Genomic DNA, 17358 nt, shown 5'->3' on the forward strand with positions numbered 1-17358 from the left:
CCTTTATGTATTTTAAGTTGAGAAATAAAGTCAAATCAAACTAAAAGGTCGGGTCTGGGAAGTGGTTATGCTTAGCTTCGAGTCTGAACCAGGGTCATGTTCTAAGGACAGATTTCTTCAGTGCACTTCGAGAGTTGTTCGTAGCGTTAGTAATATGTTACTTGAAGCTGGCGAGATAAGGTAAGGTAAATCGTTCACATTCTGAACATATCGTCTTCCAGAAATGCATTCTTAATGTGTTTGGGATTGTGTTCTAGTAATTCAGGGCTCATTAAATAAAACCATTTCTCCTAACAGCCTGGACCATCCAACCCTCTCCTTTCCTCCCACTTGGGACATTAACACCCTCCTCTGAGTTCTATCAAGTGTGGTCACATATCACAGAGGATATAAGATTACTTATTTGTATTTGCTTAACCCTGTGTCCATGTGTGGTGAAACAGGCCACATAGATTAGTCAGAGCAAACAGCCATTATAAATCCATTTAACCAAGGTTCCTGAGGTGGGGCGAAATAGCTATGAGGGAGGACCTTGCTAAATCACCCCTGTTTAAAGGCTTGCACACCCAGGATGGAAATTCAGACCTCAGTGACTCAAGAGATGGAAGAAAAGCAAACACACTAATGGAGAAAAAATGTCCAGGACAGATAGTCTGGTGCTTTGCACTAATTTCCTTGCTACATTGCATCACAGTGGGACCCTATACAATTCCAGGACAATGACGTCCTGTCAGATGAGGCTTATAAAATGCTATACATTATCAGTTAATTCCTCTAATGTTCATTGCCCCCCATATGCACACACACACATGCACACTCTAAACAAGTCTCCTGGGCTGACGTTCCTCCGATTGACACCTATCCAGCAGCAGAACCTAGACCCTCAGCTAACCTGAAACACTTGTTACTACAAAGCAGGAACAGCATGAAAGCCTTTTGAAATTCATATATACTGTAAGCACCTATAAAATACGTTGAGCAATTTGTCATTTGAGTATCTTAAAAGATCAATTGCCATACCAATCCTTTTGTCAAAAATAGAACTGTCATGAAAACCTTAAGTCATGACAGAAATTAAGCCCACAGACAGCCATCATTTCCAGTTATCCTCCATTTTGTGAAACAGAGGTGTAACTGTATCAGGTGCTTCTGTCTCGCACTCTGACAAACCCACCTCTGATCAGAACTGACTCGAGGCTATTTTTCTCAGGCGGAGATCTCTTTTAAAGCCACCGTATTTACAGTTCTCATGCACACCAGTAAGTCGTAGCTGTGGATGGTTCCGTTTTTTCCAAGAGACAGAGACAGATGTAGCGGAATATAAATCCTCGTGCGGAAGTCCCTCTTGGCTGCTTCCATTAGCTAGTGTGGTGTTGAAGTGTAAATTGCAATTCATTACATCCATGTTTGGACAAATGTAAAGACACCAAATGAATTAACAACTTGATCACGTTTTCACTCCCTACAGAGCCTACGCATAGGAGATATGTTGGTCCAGTTGTGAGGTCTAACTTTCAGCCATGCGCAAGCCCCTGGTGGAGTGTAGATTTTTTTTTCTGCCGATATTTTATACATGAGGAAATCTTCACAAAGGACAGGAAATGTTGTTGGCTTGAATTTTCAAGAAATGTGGGGTTGTGGTCGACTCCAGTTACTCAGTGAAACAAATCATGCAATTAAAGAGGAATGAGCAGATACAATCGATGCAGATCACTTCCAGTGTGGTGGCGTGTCTCCACAGACAGGAAAAGACAACTCTGGACAGCTAAAGCAAAGCTAAAGTAAGGTACATGGGAGCTGTCAGGTGGCCAAGTGGAACACATTTAGATTGCGCTAAAGTATTAGCACATTTGAAAAAGGAAAATGGGTTTCTATCATCGCTGTCAACCCCTACCTGTCAACACAAAAAATGATAATGACATGTTGGGGGGTAAACTAAAGACGTCCGTATTCATCACCACAGCATGTAACTGATGTCCAAACCCCATACGCTGATCGAGACATCAGTTCTGCCTCTGACAGCCCAATACACAATGTTCTAAAAAACACTCCTGAATAAGATACTTAAAAACATCAATCCACTGAAAAGATGTTCCTCCATCAAAAGCATGTCATCAAGCCTCAAGAGGTGTAAAGAACATTCCAACAACTGCAGAATAAACACAAAAAAGATTATACAAAATAAATAAATACACATTTATGCGAAGCACACAGAGCTGTTAAACCCGGGAGAATTTGCTGAATAAAGCATGCTGATGTGCAATTGCTCAAGTGTGCACAACATCTGTTCATCAGTTACTCAATGCTTCAACTGGCTCCTCTCTTCAAAAACATCTGGCCTCAAATCTAATCCATCGACACCAGACCAACTAGGCCACACTTACTGTATACGTCATACAAAACACACTCCAAACAATGCCTGTATTTTTCCATTTCAATTAACATGTTCTTACATTTCAGGGAGGAATATGAAATATATCACCTGCCATCTGCTTCCATAATAATCTTGGAGTGATTCAGTGGGCACAAATGGATTAAAAACTGTCTACTCAGTGAACCCAATATAATCCATGTTTATATTCCCTCTAATTAAACAAATATCTCTGGAGGAAGAGAGAGACAAATACCTTGCTGTTCACAGATCACAATTTATATCCATACTTACACTGCTCCCTATGCATGTTGTTTACATACGGAACGTCTGAAAATGACTCTCGGGCCAACATCTTTCATGTCCAGTTCACTGATAATCTTGGACATGATCAGATGGTAGTGATCTCATTTAATTATTCAGAATCTCTGATTCACGAATCAGAGATTGATTTCATGTTGTTGATGACACTGACATTAGCCATCTGAAAACTTGGTTAATCTCTACAGGTGGTAGACACTACTCCATCATTGAGTGCAAGATCTTTCTGTACTCTGAAATAATTATGAGTTATTCAAAAGCCACATTGGGCCTAGGATTCTTTTAGGATCATAGAGAATTTCACATTTTTGTTCTAAGTAAAATATCTCTCATATTGTATTTGCTAGTACCATTTGTTCTCTGCCTACGGCTAAGAAATGTGCAGACTGGCTGGTCTTGCCACCTGAGAGAGAAATAAAACAAACCAAATGTTCTTTTCAGAAAAAAATATGACTGAGAGCTGCTTCCCAGAGGTATAAAATTGAGATAGTTGGCATGAAGACTAGTGTGTTGTCTTCAGTGTCCAAAGACATATGCAGAAATACAAAGACTTGAATTAGTTCACATTGGTGCTTAACATGCTGTACTAATAGTCCCATCTTTTAATATGAATCTGCCAAGCCTAATCTGTGTTTTCATAAATAACACAATTAAATCCTTTCAAAGACGAAAAAGAACATGCACACATCCACCAATATAATGTGAGCTTTATTCAGACTCTCCCATTTTCCGTCTTCGGTTATGCGTAAACGGATGCTCAGAATTGGCACAAAGCTATTCTGAGAGGAGATGGATGTTAGGCAGCAATTCATATTTTTGCAGAATGAATGGAGGCACAGCTGCATTGAATGAACAGCTGTTTTAGCCTGCTTTTGGCAGTGCCGCCAAAGTCCCTCTGCCCTACACACTCACACTGTGGATAAATGAAGGTCAGATGTAGCCTTATGTGACTTTTTTTGTTGTACAACTTCTGTCAAAAGTTAAATGCTAGGAGTGTTCTTCCCTGCTGGATGGAGGGATGCAGTGAGGAGGTGGCGAGGGGGAAAAAAAATTGTTGCTATCGGGAGCTCAGCTTCCAGCTGTAAGGGATTTCTGACTCCTTGGTTGAATTAGCTTTTCACCTCCGTGGTATCTCGTCTTCTCTGGTCAGTGGAGCAGACATATGCTGTTGGCCTCGATACATGCCTCCGGAGTCGAGATGAATATCTTAGCTTAAGCTCTGGTGCCACATCCGTGTCGCTCTCCTAGGCTTTTGTGTTCTCTTTCACTCTGTGCCTTCCAGTCACTGGTTACTTCATTCTGTACACGGCAGCCGAAACAGCTCGGGGAAATTAAACTTTTACATGAGTGAGTCATATTTTGAAATGGATGTACATAGAGATAGGCTGTTTTGTGGTGTGTGTGAGTGGATGGATCCTGGTCTGCTCCACCATGCCAACTGAGATTTGGACCTGGTCTGAAGTAAGCAGCATCGTCCTGACTACATCGAACTACTTCTCCAATCTTTGGAAGGACTGTGTTTCTGACTCAACCGGAATGCTGAAAAGTCTGTTTTGACGGCGCACTAGTTCCTCACACCACAGACGCTCAATACGGAATCATACAGGTCCCACCTCTGGTGACATTTACACATCGCTGTCTTCTGTGAGAACACTGGAGGGTTAGCTGAGGTTTTAGAGTTTTCTTTGAGTCTATCCTTCCCCAACTAACTACTTAGGAGCGGTGAGCACCACAGGGGTCACCTCACTGGCAGATACACGCTCGCATCTGTAGCGTCTGAGAACCAAATCAATATCTCTTTGTGGTTGGACCTTGAGCTAATTGAAAATCTTTCAGCCCATAATGAAAATAAAATGTCAGACAGCCAAAAGATATAAAAATGACATTTAATCCACACCCTGGGAGCAATCATTCAATTTAGAGTAAGGAGAATTCTGATGACGTGAGAATGAGCGTTTCAAGTGGGTTGACTCTGGAGAAACACCAGAAATGTATAATTCGGGGAAAAAAAAACAGAAATCCTACTCAAATAACCGAAGCTTCTGAGAGCAATTCTGTACTCACTGGTTGACTTATCTCTTAAGAATTGCCATATTACAAGGTTCGATGACTGTCCTGTGGGGTTAGCACAAAACTGAGTATGGCTGAATGCCTTCCAAGACATATTTCAAAACACAGACAGCACATCCCATGTTCTGTACCTTTCCCCCTTGAGAAACAAGGGTTCTCTCTCATGTTAGAATGGAATATTAATCTTAGGAAAGTCACACAGCTCCACAAACATTTCACAGTGCTGTATTTAAGATGGGGCCTCTGCTGTTCTGACAGGCTGTAGCTACCCAGAGAGCTATGACCCCTTTTCAACTGCTTGTTTCTGACAGCCAGCATGCCATGTGCCTCTGAAGTGCAGTTTGCTACCACGCTCGCTCGAGCTTTAGTACAATCCAGCCCTCTTGACATATCTTAAATGAAGGATCTGAAAAAGGCATCCTATTAAATAGATAAATGTCATGTTACATTCATATTTGTAATCTTTCTTTCTCTTTCCATTTGAACAAGCTGCTGTTCCTCACAGGACCCTCTGTTCCCATCAGTGTGTTGCTGGCCCCCTCCAAGTCCCCATTTAACACAGCAGGAGACAAGACTCCCATGAACAAAGCCCTTTCATCCACTATGAAATGTCGACAAAAGGAGGATACCAGCAGAGAAATGCACCCTTTTATCTAAATGCCCAAGTCATGTCAATGGAACATTCAAAACATGAAAGAGATCTGAAAGTATCTCAAAGTACGCTTTTCTTACCACTAAAAACCCCCCACACAAAACGTATATATTTTGCTTTTGTGCCGTTATGAAATGACATGTCTAGATACTTGGACAGAGACAAACCCAAAGGGTCTTACCGATGTAGTGGTTCCACTCTGGGTCCAGGTCTGCTTGGTTGGCGAGGCAGCCCTTCATAACATTGAGGCAGTAGTTGTTACAGGGCTTGACAGCAGGCATGGCCTGGCAGTAGGGGCAGTACAGCATCTTGGTGAGAGCGCGGATGCAGGCCGGGGTACTGCTCACCTACAGGAAAGAGGACAGGAAGGTCAGAGGGACCCTGTAACCCACAGGACTGTTCCACCGATCCTGTATTGGGTACAGCAACGTCAGAGCGTCACTCTTGCATTATACTAAACTGTTACACTTTAATGCTGCAGTGCTATGCTGTTAAATGTGTCTCTTTGCTGTGCAATTATCTCTTCTACAAACCATCATTTAAAGAAAACTGATTCAAATCATTTGAATGACACATTTTTACAATTATACCCATACCTCTTTCAGAACAGTTATTAAAAACCAGCAAAGCTGGATCACACTAACTCAAAGAGAAAACAATGGGATGGGTAGTAAAATAGCTTTTTCTGTCTAACAGCACTGCACTGCAATACACAATTCTCCAGGGGTCAAGCTAAGTTTGAGACTGCCAAGGCTAAGACACTGTTTGGAATGCAGAGGGATATACTGCCTTGCTACACCGTCGTCATATCTATGATACCTCTCCATGGGCTCAGAATGCATGAGGACTAAATGCATTAATATTAACATGGGAGGATGTAGAAAATGCAGCGCAGGTGAACAGTAGTGTGTTGGATGAACAATGCAAATATCAACACAGATGCTCAAAGTCTCACGGGGAACAACAAATGGTGTTATCTCTCTTCTTCCCACTGAGGAAGCCAGCTCCACACTAGCTCAACATTTACATTTAGCAGACGCTCTTATCCAGAGCGACTTACAGTAAGTACAGGGACATTCCCCCGAGGCAATTAGGGTGATGTGCCTTGCCCAAGGACACAATGTCATTTGGCAGGGCCGGGAATCAAACTGGCAACCTTCAGATTACTAGCCCAATTCCCTAACCGCTCAGCCACCTGACTCCCTTGCTGCAAAAGCCCATGCTTTCGGAGCAGCTTCCACCTGAATTCCAATTTGTACACTGGTAACTGAAAGCATTTATTTTCGGGTGCTTGTGTTTGTGTGTGCCTTCTTAACTGTGTGTGTGTGTTCTATGTAGGTCCATTGACTAATAGTTACAAACAGAGTTCGGTTTTTGGCATTTGTACTTCCAATGTATGCATCTATCCAGTTTCTTTTAAATGCATTGCAAATCAAAAAAGCATATTGTACTTTGATTGAACAGGCTGTGAACAAAGAATCTCATGTTTATCCAAACCCAAATCAAGCAGAGATAGGAAATTAGGTAAAATGTAAGGAACATATGATGTTGTCCTGCACTAGTGTAAAGTTCCATGTCCTAGTTTAAAGGAACACAGAATGTTGTCATGTCCTAGTTTCAAGTTTCTAAAGAACCCAGACACTGCCTGAACTTGGTGGGAGCACAAGACTTGTCGCTGTTGGAAGTCTCTGTCTTTGAGTGGTTTCTGAGCAGTCGAAATGTTTGATCTGATTGGACCCCTGCTTCTCTTCAACCCACCAGTGAGCAGCCACTGAGGAGTAGAGGAGGCAGCATCTGCCTTCATATAGCAGGATCAAACAAACAAACACACACACACACACACACACACACACACACACACACACACACGCCCGTGACAAGACAGGTTTCAGACATCTAATGGTAGCACGTCTGTTCGGCTTATTACACACCCTGACACTGATCACTCAGACAATGTCGTTGTGGCATCCCTACAAACTCTCAAGTGGAGTGCAGGTTGACGAGTTGGAGATAACAAGGGTGAACCTTCTTTCAACTGTTTCTGGGGAAGTTCTGGGTGGTTGTGTGGGAAGTATCTACGAGATGTCTAATTTCTTTGTTCTGCGGTTGCAAAGCAACAGATAAAACACACAGGTAGGTAAAAAAACTAAACACAATGGAGTCTGACATCAAAGGGAAAGATCATCCTGAGGTAATCTAAAAGCAAGTTCAACTTAATTTCGTCACCTTTTTCGAACAGTCGAGCACTGAATAGAAAGTCAATGTTCGTGTCAGAACGACAATAACCATAATCTCTAAGCTTGTTTCTTCACAGAAAAACTGTCCATCACTGACATCTGAAAAAAGCAGTTCATTCTCAATGAAAGGCTCTGCTCTGCAGTCCTGATGCCTGGTCCGGAGTATGGATTCAGTGCATTACAGTCTCACTAAAGCAGGGTTTATCCAAATGACAGTGGATAAGCACGTCAAAGCAGCTCCTATTATTAGAATCAAAAGTCACATCATCACTTCACACGACACTGAAACACAAACAGTGGAGATATATTTGGAAGAATCGGAGTGTAGTCTTTGATACCGTCTGAATTTTGTCTGGAAGGAGACATTCAGACAAGTCTTTAGTTCCTGTGTGCCCTCTCTGTTGTCTCTCATGAGCTGTGAAGCGGTGTGATGTACAACACCGGCTACTGTAATTCAATAAACGCCCCGCCAGTGATAGACGTGGATGTCACATCTCACATGAGCCGCGCCACAGACGCCTCCTCTTTGGTGTCTCATTCCATTAAGCCTAAACCCAATCCAGGCTCGTGAGCTCAGACCCCGCAGATCAAAAGGACACGGCCCCCGCCACATGACCCGGGTCTCAGGTCCCTGTGAAATGCCAGAGGTGAAGCAGGGACATTCTGGCAGCCAGGATGTGTGTCCCTAGGCAGATAGTAACCACTCATTCTCAGGACTGGCTCATAAACATGGTCTCATCAGTGGTGGAAATAGTGAGGCACTCTCCGTTTAGCTCGCTATGGGGGGTTCACGGAGTTCACGACGGAGAACATGTCGAGATGCTTGAAAGTTCAGGGATCAGGCATCTTGATTATACAGCATAACTCCAATAGATTACAGTGAATGTGACACTATACGATGCTGGTTCCTCCTCACCTTTTGAAACTATTGAGATCCATCGTGAAGTCAAAAGTGAAGTGGTTGACCACGTAAGACAAAATGAAGCGAAACATTTTCAGTTAGAACTGTCCGCAGACACATACGCAGACTCATTTACGCAAAGACACGTAGACATAGTCACACACGTACACAGACACGCACGTGCACACACATTAACAGAGACAATGAATCATGAAGTGGTGAAATGGGCATCTATCAGACTGGAGTCTCCCAGGATGGAACATACGACTAAAACCTGCATTAACGTCGTTATGAGCAGTAAAGGACTCATCCAGAAAGCAGCCCCCACCTTGTTGTTTAGTGAGGCTAATTCCAAGCCTAAGACTCTTGCTTTTCCTTTTAATCTTATTTTGCACACGATCGAAACTACACACACTCCCAGGGCAATATGATATACTGCTGCGGCAGCAGTACGATTACATCACATCAAACAGAATACTCAGGCCTGAGCATGATTAATGGCTCCTATATGGAGTTAACAAATATTGGGAGATAGAGATACAAACATTTGCAGCACACATTTTCTCCTTTTTCACTCTATAGCTTAAGGCAAGCAAGTCTCCCAGTTCCTTCAGTCTGCAAGTCTCTCTCCCAAACAATGCAGGATCTCTGCAGTGTTATCACTCAGAGCCCCGAAGGCCAACCAACCGTCTAGTATACCAACTCTTCTAGAACAGTATAGAGGGCAAAACATGATGCTGATCCATGAAATACCATAAGAAATCCTCACCCATGCTGAAAAACAGAAACATGACAAGCTTGCTCAAAATTATGTTGGATGTTACTCAACTCAGGCTTCAGTGTACTCATCACAATTTTGTATCATAAAATACTTTGATTAGTCATCTATCTGCTTCATGTGATGGAACTGTGCTAATTAAAAACATTATATTGCCATGTCTGCTACATCCCAAACTTCGCAGCCATGTACTGTATAGACAGCTTTCTTGGTCAACAGAGATGCTGGTTGTTACCTTGGAAACTCGGTTGGCTACCTCTCGTCCAACGGAGAGGCCCTGGACGAATGTTCGTGCCGCGATAAAGGCCCTGGTAACCTGAGCCTTGAGTTTCCTGGGCACGTCTCCAAACGGTTTGAGCTGGTCCGTGTACTTACTGATACACTCCAGATAGTCCTCCGTGATAATGTACTGGGAATTGAGCAGCGTAAACATACGCTCCAGCAGACGAGACCAAAAGTCGTTGAGCATTTCCTCCAAGTTGACATTTCCTCCTGTGTAATATCGTTTTAGCTCAGCAAACAGGTTCTGGAATACTTCAGAGTTCTGCATGTAAGGCTTGCCATAGGTCCTCACGAACATCTCGTTCAGGGACCTCTCAGTGTTCTCCAGCAGCTCCAGGAAGAATTCTGGTTGGAGGGGAGACAAAAAGAAAGAGGCTATAAATGTCTACTATTCATATCTCAAAGTGTGCACATAGTAACCGGAACATCGAATTTGTTCAGGATTAATAAAGTGAATTGAAGTGAATTGTGTATGTTCCCATGAGTAAAGTCAAAACATCATGTCATTATGTATAGATCTATCCACACTGATAAAACAAATCAACTCAAACGGAAACACACAGTGGTATTTCTTCATGTAATTATTCGTCATACAGTATAAATCACAGCAGCAACGGATATAGCAAATCAAATAAAAACTGTATATTAACCACTTGGCATTTTTATTCTTGAAAGACAGACACTGTTTTGCAAGTGTGACATATCCATATAGTATAACATTACACTCTGCAGCTAAGATTATACTGTTAGCTCACATATGTTTATCAGGTTAACACCTTGAGGGAATATTCATCAGCGACATACAGTGTGTTCTTCAAGACTGAGGTATTTATGACTGTAACTCGATATACCATTAACTACTCACATTTCAGACTACCCTGTTTGACATCCAAAGTCAATCAATCAAACTGAATCTAAAGCACTAATTTATACCATGTTTGAGAAAGTATTTTTTGAGGCGTTAAAGTCATAATGCTTCAAAATATTAAATCCAATATTGATGATTGTTTGTTATTGAAACTGCATTTTCTTCTGTTTTCCTTCAATAGGAAAACATAAAATGTAAAAGGAAAATGTGTAATATTAGAGATTTATAGTATTTGTTAAGAAAATCAACCATAGAATGATAACGATTAAAAAGTTGAATATTTGCTGATTATAAAATGTTATATTATTATACAACTTACAAAAGCACACACAACTCATAAACACAAAACTTAGTATGATTTTCCCCAACTTGATTTAAATCCAATAAAATTCCATCTCTCCAACAGTATTTCCTGAGATTGTTGTGGAGGATCATTATTTTTGGAGCAGCTCTACGCTTAATAGAGAAAGAACGGCACACAGCCTCAAGTTACATAGAAAAACTCTAAGAAAAACAGACACTTTTCAGCCTTCAGGGTGAAAGATTGAGGCTATATTCTTTGTCAACACTGCGTAATATTTACAGAATGACCTAAATGGATCAACTGAAACTTCAGTGAGGTGATGTCTGCCATATTAGCTATCCATGATGACAGGCTTGACTTTCAAGTAGTCTGATTAAATTTGAATAGGGTTCACACCTTTTTCTGCAAATTAGGAACACTGAGTTCAATAGTTCAAGAATATCCGTATGAGGGTTCCATGACTACCATACTAAACTTCTTTTATTCAGATTCAGACACGTTTTATCAAATCATAGCATTAAACGATATAGTCCTTTGGTTTTACTTGGTCCCTGTATGCCACGATGAAAAACAAGAGATACATGGACCGTATACGATTATTCGCATGATTGAAGTTGGTTTGTCTGCCGAGAACCAGCTCCTCTCCCAGGGTGGCCTTGCGGCTCTCAAGATTCTGAACATCTATCAGGTATGAATTGAGGGGCCTTGTTAAAATGGTAATGTCACTAAGTGATCACTTGTGCTCTGCAATACGAGAGAAATCCAATTACATTAGGAGCAACACATTAGCAACCTCCAAACACTGAAATGGTCTTTGGGAAGTGCAGCTCTGAATAAGACTTGACCGGCATTATCCTATTTCCACGTATGTTAATTACTGTATTAACTGCCCTCGAAAAAGATACAACCGACATGCCATCTATCATCAACACCATTTTATATACTGTTCATTTGAATAGCTTTCCTAAATAAAACCGCATGTAAAAGTAATTACATTCAGATCTAGCTGTATCGTTCTTGACCACTTTGTGAACTGTAACAATTACTGACCCTAGAAACACATTTTTTTTATGGTTTTCAAATAATTCAAATGATTATTCACATTAAAATTTCTGACTTAAAGGACACATTAAACTTGGGTAGTCTACCTGTATCTCCATCTGTATTTTCCAGTTAAATGGTCAAATCTAAGCCTTATTAACAGAGTAAAATATGGTACAATTCTCCCACACATTATGGGATGGAAAGCATCTGATTTAACTAGGTCAAAAGACCTTAATGCAGACTTTTACAGTAGCTAATGTGTTAAGGACCCATCACTAATGAGGGTACTTATTAAAATGGTATCATGTTTAGTAAGACAGTATGCTGTCTTGATGATAGATGTGCTTTCTATCTTTTTATATAGCATGGTGAGCTCTTTTTGTGGCCAACATCTAAATATATTTATTTATTTATCTTTTGGTGTGTGCATGTGTGTGTGGTGGTGGTAGTTCTATTTTCAGTAGTGGAAAATCATTTTGTATTTCTGTTTTTACCTGAGACTTTAATGTTGGTGTTGTTGGACTCCAGTTCCTGTGTCTCTTGGGACATAATTATATCAAATTGTATTTTCAAACATTTATCCCTCACTAGAGGGATGGTTAGAAATACAGATGAAGACAAGCTTGTCATGGTTTCACTGAGTTGACTTGCTATTCTGACATTTATCAATGCAATGCCATGAAACTTGCAGAGAGTTGGATGATGTGGTCATTGAGAATATCCCAAAAATGCAACATGATGGCAGTGTTAAGTGAACCAATTATGCACGATCTGCACTTATCACCATGAGTTTTCATGATTCCTCGTGCTTAATCATCATGATTTGATTAATAATATGCAAGAGTCTATGGTATCAAGTGATATGCTTTCTGATTAATGACATGTTTGAAACTAATTTCATTATGAATGAAAGGATTGGGAAATATCTGTGTGGAGTCAAATCTTCCCCCTTTTGGATGAGCTGGGCTATTAATCGAATACAATCAACATAATTGAAGCAGAATTCATTTTAAAGTATAGTCGGCATCTTTGATATGACTCCAAGCTCTAATTCAGAACAATTACAATGAATAATTAACACTCACATTATGGATGACCTCATTGCAGTTCAGTGAATAATAAATTTTGTTAAAAGACAATTTAACATAATTACAGATAATTCACAAAGAGGATCATATTTTACAATCGGGTATTGCGTCAAAAAAAATCATTTATGAGGAGAACTCACATAAAGACCTGATACATCTTAATAATTAAGAGGTCTGCCCAAATTAATGCCTGCAAGTGCAGCTAGCAGAGAGTACAATGACCCTTAAATGTTGGACAAGACTGATGTTAATACCCTTAACTCGCCTAAAGTTCATTACTTTGCGCTGATGAGGCTCAGTACAGTACTGGGCCCGTTCCTCGCTGAGCGCAGTGAACTGTGCGTGGAGGCTAAACGGAGCCCTTCTCTCTTTGATGAAGAGCGAGCCTCCGCTCGCCCTGAGACAGAGCCTCTCTCTCCAGCCGAGGCCTGCTGAGGTCTGGTCTCCTGACAAAACACACTGCAGATCCTCAGATCTCTTCTAAACCAAGCTTTTCTAAAGCAAATATGTGAAGCACATGCATAGACACACACACACACAAAAAAAAAAAACATTGATGAATCACTGTTTCTCAGTCGAAGGCCCCCGGGGTGTCAGGAAAAGTTTTGAAAGACAGTGAGGAGCGGCCCACTGGGCTTCAGTGCACACCCATCAGAGGTGGCTGTGTATTGGGATGACAGTGTGTAACTGTGTGACATTGTTAAGGGGCCACAGTGTAAAGTTGGACCCTGCGGCCTGTAGTTAATTACAGCAAAGTCCCCTGAGCGGTGACCAGCAGTAACTCAAACAGGGCTTTCAGCCACAGACAGTCATCCCGAGCAATTGGGATTCAGGAAAACTATAGGAGATATCAAAATGACAGAGTACATCACCAACCAAAGCATAACCTCTGCTTTTGAAGAGACCCTTGACTGCTGTGCAGCATTCACCCAATTGGGATCCTGGTGGCAACAACAATGTTATGATGTTGCTGGGGTGAGAGATTATACTTGAGGCAAAGTCGTAAAGCCTGTAGTTTAAGCTGACGGTAAAAATATGGAGGTCACATAATTAAGGCAACATGCAGGGATAACAGCAGACAGTTTCAACGGCTCCATCCATCATAGCTGGCGGGTCATTTATAAACCCTTAATACTAAAGACGCAGCAACCTCAACATTGACCCGTTGTGATTATCTTTGGCAGCCTCTGTGCAGCAGGGTTTGAGTGTGAAACCAATTACAAAGAAGATCAATTCAAAGAGTGTATTGCCCCCACCTACAGAAGGGCAACTTTATGTTTTACTATACAATGTAAATGATGCAAAGTATGCCTCTGTGGGTTTAATAGGCTTTCATAATATAAGCAAACTGAACAAGCCGCAGCCCCTGGGATGAGACAGTGCCCTGATGATGTTGTCAGGCAAACTTTCTCAGAGCAGTCTATAATAACACTACCCATTGCTTTGTATCTCACAACTACAATGACATAGTCGATGGTTTCTCCGGTAGAGCTTACGCTGCTTCCCTCCTCGTCCAGCAGCTCTGTGCCCTGTTCCAGAACGCCCCACCATCTCTATCACCATGTGTTCACCACAGAGGCCACCACGTAGGGTAGACACAGAGCGCACTCCTCCATCTTTCAATGGCTCTGAAGAAAAGCTGCCGCGTCCTTGCTAGGAGGAGCAGCCCATACTCCACCTGTCAATTAAAGGGCCGGTCTGAAGGGAGGAGAACGTCTGAGAAGGATGGGGGAATGAGTTTGGAATGGGCCTTGTACTACTTCAGTAAACATGACAGCAGTGACCTTTTATCCTCTGCATGCCTCTGGATTATTGCTGTGTGTTAACTGTTATGAGTCACACACTGCTGGTTTGGGGAGGAGAGGGAAGTGGGCGGGAGGCAGTGGGTGTGGAGGTAGGTGACTGGGATATGCTTTCAAATCGAAGGAACCACCAGGATAAGAAACTAAAATGATAATTTCTTATATAATTCGTATAATTATAATTATATAATGTGGCCTTGTTGTCGAAAACAAACCAAAGGCGTGTTAGGATGCAGTTGATTTCCAAGTGTGTGAAAATCTGTTCTATAGGATTATTAGCATGCAGGCCACTGTGGCAAAGAGCTCAGAGTGTGCCACTCCAAATAGGATTGATTATGCAAGTCTCAATTCATTAATATTCCGTTGTGATCCTCAGAACCATGGTGTTTGTGGTCAACGAATGGCCAGCCATTGATTAGTAATTAAGACCCCCCTCTCAGTCTTTAATGAGCTAAACGGGAGAGGAATCTGTAGGCTTGTTATTTCTCTCATTTCTCAGAGCACATGTACTGCTTCTCTGAGTACTGGGATATGGATTACTGCCAAACTGGAAATACGTTCATGCTACGCTGTGTGCATGAGCAGATCAGCAAACATGGGGAGAATCATGGTGATTCACACTAATAGAGTCTGTGCTATTGACAATAATCATTGAGATGATGACCTGTTCCACCCCCCCCCCCCCACACACACACACACACACACTCTTAGTTTTGCATTCCAGCTGCTGCTGGTCTATGGGGTGACGGTGGGGGTGATGTGGGATGTTTGTATTATTTCTGGTCTTGGCACAGAAATGACGGTGCCCTCTCACTGTGGTGGCGATAACACACAGGCAGGGGTGTTTGCATGCGTGGGCCAGCGTTCTCCGTCAGATACAGCAGAGATCATGTCTGGCTCCACATGAAGAGCACATGACTCTGTGGGGGTGGGACGGCACAAACAGGTGCTAAATGCATGGTAAACAGCAGTTTAGCAACATGAGTGTGAGGTCTAAATCAGGGAAGTCTTACATTTGATTCGATTTTTAATGCCTAGTATCTAAGGCAACATAAGTAGCCCCGTGGTACAATACTGACAGCTGCAAAGCCAACCTGGGTGTTACTGTTCTGCATTTCTCATCCTCTTCAACCAAGCCAACAGTTGTTGAACAAGGATGCAGACATTCAAAAATTCTAAACACATTCTGTTATCTAGTATAGTTTGGCAAGGAAGGGTACGAAATATGGACTTAATTATAACATGAATAATAATAGCCCACACTTTGCCATTTTGCTGGACCTGATAAATAACCAACACGCACAAGTGAAATTCACATCCAAACAGGAGTGTCTCAGGTTTCCTGTGTGGGTAGTCTGTGGAGCCCCTCGGCAGACTGCGTGTCTCCTGCAGTCTGCCAGACAGCAGAGAGCAGCAGTGCTGAGGCCAGCTCTATGAAGAGTGGCAGTGTACCCCGGAGGAGCATGGGTGCCTGAAGCCATGCATCTAAGTGCTGCTCGCCCAGCCCCATTTCCTCCTCCTCTGGTGCCCTCCTCTCATCTCGTGACATTCACCTCTCCTGACAGAAGCCAATCAAAATAACATTTACTTATTTATGCATCCTTCCAGGAAAGGCATATGTTCTAAAGATTTTACTTTCCAGGAAAAAAAAAGACTCATACAAGCATTCTGACATTGTGCATGCCATTGCCATAGTTAAAGGTTACAGTCTGTGTTTTACATAGCTGTTTTGAAGAAGTGGGCATATCATTGCCATGGGCACTGTGTGGCACATTTTAACAAGCCTATTTGGATGCGTATGAGGCTCGATAAGTTCCCTCATGGATCAAGGATTACAGTTATAGGTTTACACTAAAGCTTTCTTTAATGGAATCTGAATAACAGAATTCTACTTTCCTATAACAAGATGAGCCGAGCTTTTAAATGAGGATTTCTCAGATGAATATTTCATGCTAAACACTTAAGTTGGTGGGTCAGAATGAGTAACATCTGACAGCATAGAGCAAGTACAGAAGTCCTAGGTTTCGTTAGAGAACTACTGATTGATAGTCTACTCTGTCTGGTGTTCAGAAGTCACAATCAAGAATGTGTGAAGTCAAAAGAATACATATGGTAAAAATAAAACGGAACATTTTCCATCACACACTGATCATTCTGATACAGCCATGTTTGTTAGTTATCAGCGTGACTGTTCTCCACACGTTCCAGCATAATCACCATGCAGTTGCCGTGACGCCATTATGGGAGATTTGTGGATATTCCCCTCTGCGTTCCTGTCAAATGCATCTTACAGGAGGCTACTGTATGAAAAATGACTTTGCTTAGCTGCAAATGTCTGCAGGATTTAACATATTGCTCTCCACTGAATAATAATATTGCCATCTAAATGTATTTGGAAGATGCTTTTGCAGCCCACCTAGAGGCACTTACTCAACAGATTTCACTCATTTCTCACAGCCCACACATTGTACATCAAAGAGGTGATGCATGTTTTCACATGACGGACAATAGTAAAATGCAGTCTTTTTACACAGCATTCACAATGAAAAGTCTTGAATACAATTCAATATCCAACAAAAGGGGTTTGGCTTAGTCGTGCAGAAATCTTTTGTAAAAGACTTGGAGGTGGGATGTTTGTGT

The 17358-nt window shown here is 41.8% G+C and overlaps 1 protein-coding gene across 2 annotated transcripts in view; it reads right to left on the reverse strand.

The window, feature by feature from the left end:
• LOC134017248 (glypican-6-like) overlaps positions 1-17358 on the reverse strand; it is a 55041-nt gene that overhangs the window by 24516 nt on the left and 13167 nt on the right. For both annotated transcript variants that reach the window (XM_062456677.1, XM_062456678.1), the window contains exons 3-4: positions 9566-9957; positions 5596-5761 (exon numbers count right to left, since the gene is read on the reverse strand). In XM_062456677.1, coding sequence (XP_062312661.1) covers positions 5596-5761; positions 9566-9957 — 558 coding nt within the window. The remainder of the gene's footprint in view (positions 1-5595; positions 5762-9565; positions 9958-17358) is intronic.

The sequence above is a fragment of the Osmerus eperlanus genome, chromosome 3 (genome assembly GCF_963692335.1).
Source record: "Osmerus eperlanus chromosome 3, fOsmEpe2.1, whole genome shotgun sequence".
Lineage (NCBI taxonomy): Eukaryota > Metazoa > Chordata > Actinopteri > Osmeriformes > Osmeridae > Osmerus > Osmerus eperlanus.